Source organism: Petromyzon marinus, chromosome 59 (assembly GCF_048934315.1).
Source record: "Petromyzon marinus isolate PM22_M1 ecotype Great Lakes invasive population chromosome 59, UKy_Petmar_22M1.pri1.0, whole genome shotgun sequence".
Lineage (NCBI taxonomy): Eukaryota > Metazoa > Chordata > Hyperoartia > Petromyzontiformes > Petromyzontidae > Petromyzon > Petromyzon marinus.
Genome location: NC_133725.1, coordinates 7,054,891 through 7,071,186, shown reverse-complemented (window position 1 = coordinate 7,071,186; position 16,296 = coordinate 7,054,891). Strand labels below are relative to the sequence as shown.

Genomic DNA, 16,296 nt, shown 5'->3' with positions numbered 1-16,296 from the left:
TGGGTGAGGCGTGCACCCGCCTTTGGGGGTCTGCAGGTCGCCGGCTCGATTCCCATCTTCCGGCGCGGTGGTCGAACCAGAGGCGCTGGTTTTGATAAATCCGACGCCGGACCACACCACCGCTGCCTCTCCCCGTCCATTGGCATACATGGATCTCGGAAGCTCCACGTTACTTTGGCGGGGGCGAGTCTGTCCCATAAGACAAACACCGTTGATTTGCCCCCCCCCCCCCCCCCACACAACATTGTACTTAATTTTGTCGACCACGAAGGGAGGGACGCTGGGGCTGAGTTCACCACACGGCCGGGCTTTAAACTCTCGACCTTCCAATCGGCAGGTCGCGTGCGGTGTAGCAAAGCATGGGGGAACTGCACGACTCTTCTTCGGAGACGTCCGGCTCAGCATGGATGAGGAGGCCAAATACCACCCGAGCGGGCCTCTCTGGAACTGCCTTCTATTGGAGGCTCTTGTGCAGACAGAGGCGCGAGCCAGAAATAGCAGGGCTGCGCCTCTATCTCTTTAGCAATTACGATGGCCAGGTGTCTGTATGGGGGGGCTGTATCCAGCAGTGCATAGACAATGGTTCACGATGTTTGTGGGAACATTGATGGTGGTGGTCACGATGATAATGTTGCTGTTGGTAATAATGCGAATGTTGACAGTGGTGATGATGATGATGTTGACGACGATGACGACGACGAAGATGATGATGATAATGTTGGTAATCATGAGAATGTTGACAGTGGTGATGATCACGATGATGATGATGATGACGACGATGATGACGACGATGATGATGACAATCTTGTGACGAGGGGACAGCAGCTGCCCGGTCGCATCACCACAGCCTGTGTTTCCAAAGCCATGAAATGTTTATAAAAAGTTAAACTCGTTGACGTGATAACATTTTTATCCTGTCGGCGGTAGAGGGTGGGTGACGGGGGGGGGGGGGGTGAGGGGGGGAGATAGCGGCGTCAAAACTACAGCCCTCCCCCCCATCCGCCGCTGTGCGAAATAAAAAAATCTCCACCTAGAATTCCTGAACCCCGCAGCGTTAACGAGAACAACAACGATGACAACAACGCCATTACCTGGCCCCTGGATACACGAGCGGGCAGGCGGGTGGACGGGTGAGCTGACGTGTGAGCGGGCGGGTGAGAGGTCGGGTGAGAGGTCGGGTGAGCGGGTGGGTGAGCGGACGGGTGAGTGGATGGGTGAGCGTGCGGGCGAGCAGATGGGTGAGCGGGCGGGCGAGCGGGCAAGCGGGTGGCCCCCGGCTGCGTCGCCCCTGACTCTTTATTTAATCTGACCTTACTCGTTATTGGTTCTCTCTCCTACGAACGTGACGTGCATGCGTGCGTTTATTGGAGAGAGGTGAGTTGCAACGCGTAGCGCTACGCTGCACTACGAACCCCGGCGACCAGTCAACGATGATCTGAATGGGTCCTGGGCCTCCCCTAGGTCGACACAGCCTCAAATGGGTACCTGGTGCGGTGTATAGTAAACTTCGCCACTGCGAGAGCCAACCCCCTCGTGTGCTGGGGGATCTTTGTCTTTGTCTTCGTAGGAGAGCGTCTCAGCCTGTGCCGCACGCCATCTCGTCAACTCGGCACGTTTCTTTCAAGTGGCACGGGGTGACTCAGCATAGGGGCACCCCCAGTGGCAGCTGCCCTTGCCTGTGGTGACTCAGCGTATACGATACGAGCGATGATAATAATAACGTTCACCGAGCTTGTGCAGACGACGATGACGATGATGATGATGATGCAAGCAATTATTCTGATGTCTGCGATGATGTCAACGAAGACAATGAATTTAAGGATAGGTTTTACCCTTTATGGCAATGTAAGATGTTTAAACACCAAACTGAAATCTTTTGCCCAGGAATCATGTCTGCATTAACCACAATACTTGTGGTGAACATGCAAACAAAGTGACGATGACAATGAAGCTGATGGTAGAGAGGATCAAGACGAGGAGGCGTGAAGTCTCCACCTCTTCACCCACCTGAGCTCTCATCATTGCTCAGTGAGCTCTCATCGTCCTTCTTGGCATCGTGGTCTTCCACCTCCTCCAGCTCCTCCACCTCCTCCACCTCCTCCTCCTCTTTCTCCTCCCTCCCCTTGTCCTCCTCCTCCTTCACGGACTCGTCGTCCGATGAGGCGGCTTTCACCTCATCGCGAGGGATGACGATGATATTGTGGCCGGCTGCTGCAAATATAAAACAACAAAAACACACCCCCCCCCCCCCCCCGTCACAATCAATGGCGTTCCGCGTTTCATCTTTACTGACATTTCCGGCTCCGAAATTCCGAGCGTCAGTTGGGCCGTCACGTGACGAGCATTTGCTCTCGGATATGGCCGAGTTGCTCCCCTCCTGCTGCGTGGTGCACCAGAGTGTCACTTGCAGAAGGGATCTCAGCGGTGGCTGAGCGCCCCTTGAAGAAGAAGGAAGGGATCTCAGACGTAGGTCTGTCAGATCAACTTCCTCGGGATGGTGTCTGTGTGTGTACCACAGTGTCCCTTGCAGAAGGAAGGGATCTCAGACATAGCTCTGTGATATCAACTTCCTCGGGACGGTCTCTGTGTGTGTACCAGAGTGTCCCTTGAAGAAGAAGGAAGGGATCTCAGTGGCAGCTCTGTGATATCAACTTCCTCGGGACGGTCTCTGTGTGTGTTCCTGAGTGTCCCTTGAAGACGAAGGAAGGGATCTCAGACGTAGCTCTGTGATATCAACTTCCTCGGGACGGTGTCTGTGTGTGTACCAGAGTGTCCCTTGAAGAAGAAGGAAGGGATCTCAGACGTAGCTCTGTCATATCAACTTCCTCGGGACGGTGTCTGTGTGTGTACCAAAGTGTCCCTTGAAGAAGAAGGAAGGGATCTCAGACGTAGCTCTGTGATATCAACTTCCTCGGGACGGTGTCTGTGTGTGTACCAGAGTGTCCCTTGAAGAAGAAGGAAGGGATCTCAGACATAGCTCTGTGATATCAACTTCCTCGGGACTGTGTCTGTGTGTGTACCAGAGTGCCCCTTGCAGAAGGAAGGGATCTCAGACGTAGCTCTGTGACATCAACTTCCTCGGGATGGTGTCTGTGTGTGTACCAGAGTGTCCCGTGAAGAAGAAGGAAGGGATCTCAGTGGTAGCTCTGTGATATCAACTTCCTCGGGACGGTGTCTGTGTGTGTACCAGAGTGTCCCTTCAAGAAGAACGAAGGGATCTCAGTGGTAGCTCTGTGATACCCTCCGCCAAGCAAGTATCGAGCCTGCTCAAGCCCTGGACATCTCGAACAAGATTCGGCGGGGGGGGGGGGGGGGGGGCTGGGGCACATTCGCTTTGAGCAATCAGATGCCCCCTCTTTATCCTGTGATGGCTCAACACTGGTGGGGGGTGGGGGGGGGGCGAGGAAGGGGGGAGGGGGGTTAGAGGGTGGTTGGGGGGAGGGAAATTCGGGCTACCCTGATGCTCAGCTTTGATATTGGATAATAATAATAATTGCGTTGCAAGCCTGCAGTTTAGTTTTATTTTTCTTTCGAAATGGCCCCAACGCCCTAACCAACCACCACCCCCTGCCCGTTACGCTTGGGGTAACGTGAACAAAATAAAAAAAATATATTAACAGGGCGTCCCATAAGCATTAGCAGAGCGGCGTGGCTTAAAAGGCGCCCTCATTAACAAGTTGTCGGTTCTGAAGGATTTCACCAAAAAGAAGGGAAAGTCTTCATTAGTGTTGGCATAATAATAAGAATAGTAGTAGTAGTAGTAATATATAATAATAGCGACGATCGAATTGAAATGCAGGAGCTGCGTCTTTCGGAGGCCCGGAGAGGCAGCCACATAGAGACCCATAGACTCACATAGAGACCCATAGACTCACATAGAGATCCATAGACTCACATAGAGACCCATAGACTCACATAGAAACCTATAGACTCACATAGAGACCGATAGACTCACATAGTGACCCATTGACTCACATAGAGACCCATAGACTCACATAGAGACCCATAGACTCACACAGAGACCCATAGACTCACATAGAGACCCATAGACTCACATAGAGGCCCATAGTCTCACATAGAGACCCATAGACTCAAATAGAGACCGATAGACTCACATAGAGTCCCATAGACTCACATAGAGTCCCATTGACTCACATAGAGGCCCATAGACTCACATAGAGTCCCATAGACTCACATAGAGTCCCCATAGACTCACATAGAGTACCATTGACTCACATAGAGACCCATAGACTCACATAGAGGCCCATAGTCTCACATAAAGACCCATAGACTCAAATAGAGACCGATAGACTCACATAGAGTCCCATAGACTCACATAGAGTCCCATAGACTCACATAGAGTCCCATAGACTCACATAGAGACCCATAGACTCGCATAGAGACCCATTGACTCACATAGAGACCCAAAGACTCACATAGAGACCCATTGACTCAAATAGAGACCCATAGACTCACATAGAGACCCATAGACTCACATAGAGTCCCATTGACTCACATAGAGACCCATAGACTCACATAGAGACACATAGACTCACATAGAGACCGAAAGCTTCACATAGAGTCCCATAGACTCACATAGAGACCCATAGACTCGCATAGAGACCCATTGACTCACATAGAGACCCATAGACTCGCATAGAGACCCATAGACTCACATAGAGACCGATAGACTCACATAGAGACCCATAGACTCACATAGAAACCCATAGGCTCACATAGAGTCCCATAGACTCGCATAGAGACCCATAGACTCACATAGAGACCCCATAGACTCACATAGAGTCCCATTGACTCACATAGAGACCCATAGACTCACATAGAGACACATAGACTCACATCGAGACCCATAGACTCACATAGAGTCCCATAGACTCACATAGAGACCAATAGACTCACATAGAGTCCCATAGACTCACATAGAGTCCCATAGACTCACATAGAGACCCATAGACTCACATAGAGTCCCATAGACTCACATAGAGTCCCATAGACTCACATAGAGTACCATTGACTCACATAGAGACCCATAGACTCACATAGAGGCCCATAGTCTCACATAGAGACCCATAGACTCACATAGAGACCGATAGACTCACATAGAGTCCCATAGACTCACATACAGTCCCATTGACTCACATAGAGGCCCATAGACTCACATAGAGTCCCATAGACTCACATAGAGACCCATAGTCTCACATAGAGTCCCATAGACTCACATAGAGACCCATAGACTCACATAGAGTCCCATAGACTCACATAGAGACCCATAGACTCGCATAGAGACCCATTGACTCACAAAGAGACCCATAGACTCACATAGAGGCCCATAGCCTCACATAGAGACCGATAGACTCACATAGAGTCCCATAGACTCACATACAGTCCCATTGACTCACATAGAGGACCATAGACTCACATAGAGTCCCATAGACTAACATAGAGACAAATAGTCTCACATAGAGTCCCATAGACTCACATAGAGACCCATAGACTCACATAGAGTCCCATAGACTCACATACAGACCCATAGACTCGCATAGAGACCCATTGACTCACATAGAGAGCTATAGACTCACATAGTGACCCATTGACTCACAAAGAGACCCATAGACTCACATAGAGACCCATAGACTCACATAGAGTCCCATTGACTCACATAGAGACCCATAGGCTCACATAGAGACCCATAGACTCACATAGAGTCCCATTGACTCACATAGAGACCCATAGACTCACATAGAGACCCATAGACTCGCATAGAGACCCATAGACTCTTATAGAGTCCCATAGACTCACAGAGAGTCCCATAGACTCACATAGAGACCCATACACTCACATAGAGTTCCATAGACTCACAAAGAGACCCATACTCACATAGAGACCCATAGACTCACATAGAGACCCATAGACTCACATAGAGACCCATAGACTCACAGAGAGACCCATAGACTCACAGAGAGACCCATATACTCATATAGAGTACCATAGACTCACATAGAGACACATAGACTCACATAAAGACACGTAGACTCACATAGAGACACATAGACTCACATAGAGACCCATAGACTTCCATAGAGTTCCATAGACTCACATATAGACCCATAGACTCACATAGAGTCCCATAGACTCACATCGAGACCCATAGACTCATATAGAGACACATAGACTCACATAGAGACCCATAGACTCACATAGTGTCCCATAGACTCGCATAGAGTCCCATAGACTCACATAGAGACCCATAGACTCACATAGAGACCCATAGACTCACATAGAGACCCATAGACTCACATAGAGTCCCATAGACTCACATCGAGAACCATAGACTCACATAGAGACCCATAGACTCACATAGAGTCCGATAGCCTCACATAGAGACCCATAAACTCACATAGAGTCCCATAGACTCATATAGAGACCCATAGACTCACATAGAGTCCCATAGACTCACATCGAGACCCATAGACTCACATAGAGACCCATAGACTCGCATAGAGACCCATAGACTCACATAGAGTTCCATAGACTCACATAGAGTCCCATTGACTCGCATAGAGACCCATAGACTCGCATAGAGACCCATAGACTCACATAGAGACCCATAGACTCACATCGTGACCCATAGACTCACATTGAGATGAGAGCGTGGGTTCCATGCCAGGTTCCAGCCACACATAGAGTCCAATAGACTCACATAGAGTCCCGTAGACTCACATAGAGACCCATAGACTTACATAGAGACCCACAGACTCACATAAAGACCCATTGACTCACATGGAGAATCCATTAACTTACACAGAGAATCCTAGACTCACATAGAGATCCATTGACTCACATACTCATAGACTCACATAGAGTTCCACAAACTCACATAGAGCTCCATAGACTCATACAGAGATTCACGGACTCACATACGGCCCCATAGACTCACATGGAGACCCATAGACTCACATAGAAATCCATAGACTCACATAGAGTCCCATAGCCTCACATAGAGTTCATAGATTCACATAGAGACCCACCGACTAACGTAAAGACCCATAGACTCACATGGAGACCCATAGACTCACATAGAGATCCATAGACTCACATACTCATAGACTTATTTAGAGTCACACAGACTTCAATAGAGGTGCTGGGTTGTTTATTGCATCGTGGTGGTGGTGGTGGCGTTGGTGGCAGCGGTTGTGGGGATTATTTGACCAAACTTCACCACGCGGGTTCCAGTGTGATTTGGGGAAGGCCAGGTTGGTGTCCTTGGCAGCGATGTTTACACATCACACCAGGTGCTCATTTGAGGCCGAGTTGGTCTAGTGGAGGCCACGGACCGCTGCAGACAATCGTCGCTGGTGTTGGCCATAAGCGGGAATCAACCTGGGATCACCACTCCACCACACAGACAAAGGTCCCCCGTGTAGCCTTCAACAGACTGTTGGGGCAAGTGCTGTTAGAGAGGACACTCACACACGCTCACACTCACACACGCTCACATTCACACAAGCTCACACTCACTCACACTCCCACATGCTCACACTCACACACACTCATACTCCCACACGCTCACACTCACACACACTCACACTACCACACGCTCACACTCACTCACACTCCCACACGCTCACATGCACACACACTCACACTCCCACACGCTCACACTCACACACACTCACACTCCCACACGCTCACACTCACTCACACTCCCACGTGCTCACACTCCCACACGTTCACACTCTCACTCTCTCACACTCACACACGCTCACATTCACACAAGCTCACACTCACACACACTCACACTCCCACACGCTCACACTCACACAGGCTCACACTCACACACACTCCCACACGCTCACACTCACACAAGCTCACACTCACACAAGCTCACACTCACTTACACTCCCACACGCTCACACTCACACACACTCATGCTCACACTCACACACACTCACTCTCCCACACGCTCACACTCACACACACTCGCACTCCCACACGCTCACACTCACACAGGCTCACACTCACACACACTCGCACTCCCACACGCTCACACTCCCACACGCTCACACTTACACACACTCCCACTCACACACACTCACACAAGCTCACACTCACACAAGCTCACACTCAGAGAGGTGCCGGAGTGAGGGAATCAGGTCCCTTCTATGATGCGAGGCGTGACCATCACCGCTGCACCACCGCCACCACCACAAAGACAAAGATCCCCCGTGTAGCCTTAACAGACTGTTGGGGCAAAGTTCCGTTAGCCAGCACTTGTGAAGGCCGGCACGGCACACGAGGGGAGCGGGAGGCCAGACACCACGCCCGGCCACCTTTGTCTCCCCAGCGAGACGAAGACCGCCACCGCCATGCCGCCCGATTACTCGAACTTTACCCGCCCGCCATTCTCACCGCGCACGGAGGAGGTGCGGCGTGGTGATGACGACGACGACGAGGAGGAGGAGGAGGAGGACGAGGAGGAGGAGGAGGCAGGGCGAGAGGAGCGATGTCTGTCGATGCTGGATCGACCGCCGCGTGTCGATCCATCGCCTCCGCCGTCACCTCCGCTGGAGTCCGATCCGTCGCCTTCGTGAGATTCAAAATCCTCGGCGTAGTCACCTGGGGGGGGGGGCGGGGGGGGCGGGGGGGGGGGGGCGGGGGGGCCGGGGGGGCGGGGCGTGGGTCACATTCAAGAGGAACGACGAGGGCGGGCAATCGCGCGAAGAAGACGTTCGTTGAAATTAGAAATAAATATATTATAAGTAAAAAGATAATTAGCCAGACACCAACTTCGAGCGATGGTAATTATGTTGTGCGGTGATTTGCGGTGCATGTGTGCGCGCGCGCGTGTGTGTGCATGCGCGTGTGTGTGCGCGTGTGTGTGCGCGTGTGTGTGCGCGTGTGTGTGCGCGTGTGCGCGTGCGTATGTGCGCGTGTGTGTTTGTGTGTGTTTGTGCGCGTGTGCGTGTGTGTGCGCGTGTGTGTGCGCGTGTGTGTGTGTGTGTGTGCGCGTGTGTGTGTGCACGTGTGCGTGTGTGTGCGCGTGTGCGCGTGCGTGTGGGTGCGCGTGTGTCTGCATGTGTGCGCGTGCGTGTGTGTGCGCGTGTGTGTGTGCACGTGTGCGTTTGTGTGCGTGCATTTGTGTCCAGGTCACGGTGCTGTCCACCCACCCACCAGCGCCCCCGCCTTGTGTTGCCGTGCCGGCCTTCGTGGGCGTGACTTTCAAATAGCACTTGCACAGACAGCCTGTGTAGGCTCTGCGGGGTGGGGGATCGCTCCGAGCAGTCTCTAGGAGCGGTTGCTAGGAGCGGTTGCTAGGAGCGGTCGCTCCGAGCGGTCGCTAGGAGCGGTCGCTCCGAGCGGTCGCTAGGAGCGGTCGCTAGGAGCGGTCGCTAGGAGCGGTCGCTAGGAGCGGTCGCTGGGAGCGGTCGCTAGGAGCGGTCGCTAGGAGCGGTCTCTAGGAGCGGTCGCTCAGAGCGGTCGCTAGGAGCGGTCGCTGGGAGCGGTCGCTAGGAGCGGTCACTCGGAGCGGTCGCTCCGAGCGGTCGCTCCGAGCGGTCTCTAGGAGCGGTCGCTCAGAGCGGTCGCTGGGAGCGGTCGCTAGGAGCGGTCTCTAGGAGCGGTCGCTAGGAGCGGTCTCTAGGAGCGGTCGCTGGGAGCGGTCTCTAGGAGCGGTCGCTCAGAGCGGTCGCTGGGAGCGGTCGCTAGGAGCGGTCTCTAGGAGCGGTCGCTCAGAGCGGTCTCTAGGAGCGGTCGCTAGGAGCGGTCGCTAGGAGCGGTTGCTAGGAGCGGTCGCTAGGAGCGGTCTCTAGGAGCGGTCGCTCAGAGCGGTCGCTAGGAGCGGTCGCTCAGAGCGGTCGCTGGGAGCGGTCGCTAGGAGCGGTCGCTCAAAGCGGTCACTAGGAGCGGTCGCTCCAAGCAGTCGCTAGGAGCGGTCGCTCAGAGCGGTCGCTGGGAGCGGTCGCTAGTAGCGGTCGCTCCGAGCGGTCGCTCCGAGCGGTCGCTCTGAGTGGTCTCTAGGAGCGGTCGCTCAGAGCGGTCGCTAGGAGCAGTCGCTCAGAGCGGTCGCTAGGAGCGGTCGCTAGTAGCGGTCGCTCCGAGCGGTCGCTCCGAGCAGTCGCTCTGAGTGGTCTCTAGGAGCGGTCGCTCAGAGCGGTCGCTAGGAGCGGTCGCTAGGAGCGGTCGCTAGGAGCGGTCGCTCGGAGTGACCGCTCGGAGCGGTCGCTCCGAGCGGTCGCTCCGAGCGGTCTCTAGGAGCGGTCGCTCAGAGCGGTCGCTGAGAGCGGTCTCTAGGAGCGGTCGCTAGGAGCGGTCGCTAGGAGCGGTCGCTCAGAGCGGTCGCTAGGAGCGGTCTCCAGGAGCGGTCGCTCAGAGCGGTCGCTAGGAGCGGTCGCTGGGAGCAGTCGCTCGGAGCAGTCACTCGGAGCGGTCTCTAGGAGCGGTCGCTAGGAGCGGTCGCTCAGAGCGGTCGCTCAGAGCGGTCGCTGGGAGCGGTCGCTAGGAGCGGTCGCTCAAATCGGTCGCTTGGAGCGGTCGCTAGGAGCGGTCGCTAGGAGCGGTCGCTCGGAGTGACCGCTCGGAGCGGTCGCTCTGAGCGGTCGCTCCGAGCGGTCTCTAGGAGCGGTCGCTCAGAGCGGTCGCTGGGAGCGGTCGCTAGGAGCGGTCGCTCAGAGCGGTCGCTGGGAGCGGTCGCTAGGAGCGGTCGCTCAGAGCGGTCGCTGGGAGCGGTTGCTAGGAGCGGTCGCTAGGAGCGGTCGCTAGGAGCGGTTGCTAGGAGCGGTCGCTAGGAGCGGTCTCTAGGAGCGGTCGCTAGGAGCGGTCGCTAGGAGCGGTCGCTAGGAGCGGTCGCTAGGAGCGGTCGCTAGGAGCGGTCGCTAGGAGCGGTCTCTAGGAGCGGTCGCTAGGAGCAGTCGCTAGGAGCGGTCGCTAGGAGCGGTCGCTAGGAGCGGTCGCTCGGAGCGGTCGCTAGGAGCGGTCTCTAGGAGCGGTCGCTAGGAGCGGTCGCTAGGAGCGGTCGCTAGGAGCGGTCGCTAGGAGCGGTCGCTAGGAGCGGTCGCTAGGAGCGGTCGCTAGGAGCGGTCGCTAGGAGCGGTCGCTAGGAGCGGTCGCTAGGAGCGGTCGCTCGGAGCGGTCGCTAGGAGCGGTCGCTAGGAGCGGTCGCTAGGAGCGGTCGCTAGGAGCGGTCGCTAGGAGCGGTCTCTAGGAGCGGTCGCTAGGAGCGGTCGCTAGGAGCAGTCGCTAGGAGCGGTCTCTAGGAGCGGTCGCTAGGAGCGGTCTCTAGGAGCGGTCGCTAGGAGCGGTCGCTAGGAGCGGTCGCTAGGAGCGGTCGCTAGGAGCGGTCGCTAGGAGCGGTCGCTAGGAGCGGTCGCTAGGAGCGGTCGCTAGGAGCGGTCGCTAGGAGCGGTCGCTAGGAGCGGTCGCTAGGAGCGGTCGCTCGGAGCGGTCTCTAGGAGCGGTCGCTAGGAGCGGTCGCTAGGAGCGGTCGCTAGGAGCGGTCGCTAGGAGCGGTCGCTAGGAGCGGTCTCTAGGAGCGGTCTCTAGGAGCGGTCTCTAGGAGCGGTCGCTAGGAGCGGTCTCTAGGAGCGGTCGCTAGGAGCGGTCGCTAGGAGCGGTCGCTAGGAGCGGTCGCTAGGAGCGGTCTCTAGGAGCGGTCGCTAGGAGCGGTCGCTAGGAGCGGTCGCTAGGAGCGGTCGCTAGGAGCGGTCGCTAGGAGCGGTCGCTAGGAGCGGTCGCTAGGAGCGGTCGCTAGGAGCGGTCGCTAGGAGCGGTCGCTAGGAGCGGTCGCTCGGAGCGGTCTCTAGGAGCGGTCGCTAGGAGCGGTCGCTAGGAGCGGTCGCTAGGAGCGGTCGCTAGGAGCGGTCGCTAGGAGCGGTCGCTAGGAGCGGTCGCTAGGAGCGGTCGCTAGGAGCGGTCTCTAGGAGCGGTCGCTCGGAGCGGTCGCTAGGAGCGGTCGCTAGGAGCGGTCGCTCAGAGCGGTCGCTGGGAGCGGTCGCTAGGAGCGGTCGCTCAGAGCGGTCGCTGGGAGCGGTCGCTAGGAGCGGTCGCTCAGAGCGGTCGCTGGGAGCGGTCGCTAGGAGCGGTCGCTAGGAGCGGTCGCTAGGAGCGGTCTCTAGGAGCGGTCGCTTGGAGCGGTCGCTAGGAGCGGTCGCTAGGAGCGGTCTCTAGGAGCGGTCGCTAGGAGCGGTCGCTAGGAGCGGTCGCTAGGAGCGGTCGCTAGGAGCGGTCGCTGGGAGCGGTCGCTAGGAGCGGTCGCTAGGAGCGGTCGCTAGGAGCGGTCGCTAGGAGCGGTCGCTAGGAGCGGTCGCTAGGAGCGGTCGCTAGGAGCGGTCGCTAGGAGCGGTCGCTAGGAGCGGTCGCTCGGAGCGGTCGCTAGGAGCGGTCGCTAGGAGCGGTCGCTAGGAGCGGTCGCTAGGAGCGGTCGCTAGGAGCGGTCGCTAGGAGCGGTCGCTAGGAGCGGTCGCTAGGAGCGGTCGCTAGGAGCGGTCGCTAGGAGCGGTCGCTAGGAGCGGTCGCTAGGAGCGGTCGCTAGGAGCGGTCGCTAGGAGCGGTCGCTCGGAGCGGTCGCTAGGAGCGGTCGCTAGGAGCGGTCGCTAGGAGCGGTCGCTAGGAGCGGTCGCTAGGAGCGGTCGCTAGGAGCGGTCGCTAGGAGCGGTCGCTAGGAGCGGTCGCTAGGAGCGGTCGCTAGGAGCGGTCGCTAGGAGCGGTCGCTAGGAGCGGTCGCTAGGAGCGGTCGCTAGGAGCGGTCGCTAGGAGCGGTCGCTAGGAGCGGTCGCTCGGAGCGGTCGCTAGGAGCGGTCGCTAGGAGCGGTCGCTAGGAGCGGTCGCTAGGAGCGGTCGCTAGGAGCGGTCGCTAGGAGCGGTCGCTAGGAGCGGTCGCTAGGAGCGGTCGCTAGGAGCGGTCGCTAGGAGCGGTCGCTAGGAGCGGTCGCTAGGAGCGGTCTCTAGGAGCGGTCGCTAGGAGCGGTCTCTAGGAGCCGTCTCTAGGAGCGGTCGCTAGGAGCGGTCTCTAGGAGCGGTCGCTAGGAGCGGTCGCTAGGAGCGGTCGCTAGGAGCGGTCGCTAGGAGCGGTCGCTAGGAGCGGTCGCTAGGAGCGGTCGCTAGGAGCGGTCGCTAGGAGCGGTCGCTAGGAGCGGTCGCTAGGAGCGGTCGCTAGGAGCGGTCGCTAGGAGCGGTCGCTAGGAGCGGTCGCTAGGAGCGGTCGCTCGGAGCGGTCGCTAGGAGCGGTCGCTAGGAGCGGTCGCTAGGAGCGGTCGCTAGGAGCGGTCGCTGGGAGCGGTCGCTAGGAGCGGTCGCTAGGAGCGGTCGCTAGGAGCGGTCGCTAGGAGCGGTCGCTAGGAGCGGTCGCTAGGAGCGGTCGCTAGGAGCGGTCGCTAGGAGCGGTCGCTAGGAGCGGTCGCTAGGAGCGGTCGCTAGGAGCGGTCGCTAGGAGCGGTCTCTAGGAGCGGTCGCTCCGAGCGGTCGCTAGGAGCGGTCGCTAGGAGCGGTCGCTAGGAGCGGTCGCTAGGAGCGGTCGCTAGGAGCGGTCTCTAGGAGCGGTCGCTAGGAGCGGTCTCTAGGAGCGGTCTCTAGGAGCGGTCGCTAGGAGCGGTCGCTAGGAGCGGTCGCTAGGAGCGGTCGCTAGGAGCGGTCGCTAGGAGCGGTCGCTAGGAGCGGTCGCTCGGAGCGGTCTCTAGGAGCGGTCGCTAGGAGCGGTCTCTAGGAGCGGTCTCTAGGAGCGGTCGCTAGGAGCGGTCGCTAGGAGCGGTCGCTAGGAGCGGTCGCTAGGAGCGGTCGCTAGGAGCGGTCGCTAGGAGCGGTCGCTAGGAGCGGTCGCTAGGAGCGGTCGCTAGGAGCGGTCGCTAGGAGCGGTCGCTAGGAGCGGTCGCTAGGAGCGGTCGCTAGGAGCGGTCGCTAGGAGCGGTCGCTATGAGCGTCGCTAGGAGCGGTCGCTAGGAGCGGTCTCTAGGAGCGGTCGCTAGGAGCGGTCGCTAGGAGCGGTCGCTAGGAGCGGTCGCTAGGAGCGGTCGCTAGGAGCGGTCTCTAGGAGCGGTCTCTAGGAGCGGTCGCTAGGAGCGGTCGCTAGGAGCGGTCTCTAGGAGCGGTCGCTAGGAGCGGTCGCTAGGAGCGGTCGCTAGGAGCGGTCGCTAGGAGCGGTCGCTAGGAGCGGTCGCTAGGAGCGGTCGCTAGGAGCGGTCGCTAGGAGCGGTCGCTAGGAGCGGTCACTAGGAGCGGTCGCTAGGAGCGGTCGCTAGGAGCGGTCGCTAGGAGCGGTCGCTAGGAGCGGTCTCTAGGAGCGGTCGCTAGGAGCGGTCGCTAGGAGCGGTCGCTAGGAGCGGTCGCTAGGAGCGGTCTCTAGGAGCGGTCGCTAGGAGCGGTCGCTAGGAGCGGTCGCTAGGAGCGGTCGCTAGGAGCGGTCGCTAGGAGCGGTCGCTAGGAGCGGTCGCTAGGAGCGGTCGCTAGGAGCGGTCGCTAGGAGCGGTCGCTAGGAGCGGTCGCTAGGAGCGGTCGCTAGGAGCGGTCTCTAGGAGCGGTCGCTAGGAGCGGTCGCTAGGAGCGGTCGCTAGGAGCGGTCGCTAGGAGCGGTCGCTAGGAGCGGTCGCTAGGAGCGGTCGCTAGGAGCGGTCGCTAGGAGCGGTCGCTAGGAGCGGTCGCTAGGAGCGGTCGCTAGGAGCGGTCTCTAGGAGCGGTCGCTAGGAGCGGTCTCTAGGAGCGGTCTCTAGGAGCGGTCTCTAGGAGCGGTCGCTAGGAGCGGTCTCTAGGAGCGGTCGCTAGGAGCGGTCGCTAGGAGCGGTCGCTAGGAGCGGTCGCTAGGAGCGGTCGCTAGGAGCGGTCGCTAGGAGCGGTCGCTCGGAGCGGTCGCTAGGAGCGGTCGCTAGGAGCGGTCGCTAGGAGCGGTCGCTAGGAGCGGTCGCTAGGAGCGGTCGCTAGGAGCGGTCGCTAGGAGCGGTCGCTAGGAGCGGTCGCTAGGAGCGGTCGCTAGGAGCGGTCGCTAGGAGCGGTCGCTAGGAGCGGTCGCTAGGAGCGGTCGCTAGGAGCGGTCGCTAGGAGCGGTCGCTAGGAGCGGTCGCTAGGAGCGGTCTCTAGGAGCGGTCGCTAGGAGCGGTCGCTAGGAGCGGTCGCTAGGAGCGGTCGCTAGGAGCGGTCGCTAGGAGCGGTCGCTAGGAGCGGTCGCTAGGAGCGGTCGCTAGGAGCGGTCGCTAGGAGCGGTCGCTAGGAGCGGTCGCTAGGAGCGGTCGCTAGGAGCGGTCGCTAGGAGCGGTCTCTAGGAGCGGTCGCTAGGAGCGGTCTCTAGGAGCGGATGCTCTTCCTGTACCTGCCTCACCTCCCTCCGCATGCTCCCCCTGAGATTCGTTTCGCTCCTCAGATTTCGTTCCCTCCTCCACCTCCTTCACCTCCTCCGCCTCCTTCGGTGACCGGGCCGTCGGCCTCCGCGCTCTCGAGCGTGCGATGACGCACCTGGAATGGCCGCACGACGCGAAATTGATTGGATTCGTCGATTTAAACAAACTTATACGCGCGAGTGTGTGTATGTATGTACAAACGATTTACGTACGGAAAAAAACCCCCATAACGCCCTCCGACATGCGTCGTCTGTCGTAGGAAATATATATTTAGCAATTAATGCTGTTCCGTGATAATTTATGCTGTTACGTGCTCATTAGTGCTGTTATGTGCTCATCTAAGCTGTTATATGCTAATTAATGTCGTTATATGCTAATTCATGTTGTTACGTGCTAATTGATGCTGTTATGTGCTAATTGGTATTGTTTTTCGCTGTTGTTAATGACAGCTCAGTCTAAGTGAGTCTCTCGGTCTCTGTTTAGGTCTGTGGTTCTGTATGTAGGTCTTTGGAGCTCCGTGTAGATCTATGAGTCTCTATGTAGATCTATGGACCTCTGTGCAGGTATTTGAGTCTCTTTGTATGTATAGAGGTGTCTGTGTAGGTCTGTGGGTTTCTATGTACGTCTATGGGTCTTTGTGTAGGTCTATGGATCTCCATGTGAGTATATGGATCTCTTTGTAAGTCTATGAGCATCTATGCACGTCTATGGGTCAGTATCTAAGTCTATGGGCCTTTATGTAAGTCTATGGGTCTCTATCTGAATCTATGGGTCTCTATGTGAGTCTATGGATCTCTTTGTAAGTCTATGAGTATATTTGTACGTCTATGGGTCTGTATCTGCATCTATGGGTCTGAAAGACCAATTTATTGTTTTTATTGGTCACGGCGCATCTCCACGAATCGCTGACTTAGACCTAAGGGTTGATGGATCAAGCGATGATGGAGCCGTCGCGCGAATG

The 16,296-nt window shown here is 57.5% G+C and overlaps 2 protein-coding genes across 3 annotated transcripts in view; both read right to left on the bottom strand.

The window, feature by feature from the left end:
* The window catches only part of LOC116955436 (uncharacterized), a 59,509-nt gene that overhangs the window by 6,785 nt on the left and 36,428 nt on the right, over positions 1-16,296 (bottom strand). The window contains exons 10-12 of one of the 2 annotated variants that reach the window (XM_032976511.2): positions 15,308-15,450; positions 8,428-8,634; positions 2,008-2,211 (exon numbers count right to left, since the gene is read on the bottom strand). In XM_032976511.2, coding sequence (XP_032832402.1) covers positions 2,008-2,211; positions 8,428-8,634; positions 15,308-15,450 — 554 coding nt within the window. The remainder of the gene's footprint in view (positions 1-2,007; positions 2,212-8,427; positions 8,635-15,307; positions 15,451-16,296) is intronic. The other variant, XM_032976512.2, reaches the window with a different exon arrangement.
* LOC142905835 (uncharacterized) overlaps positions 1-16,296 on the bottom strand; it is a 112,004-nt gene that overhangs the window by 71,171 nt on the left and 24,537 nt on the right. The window lies entirely within an intron of this gene.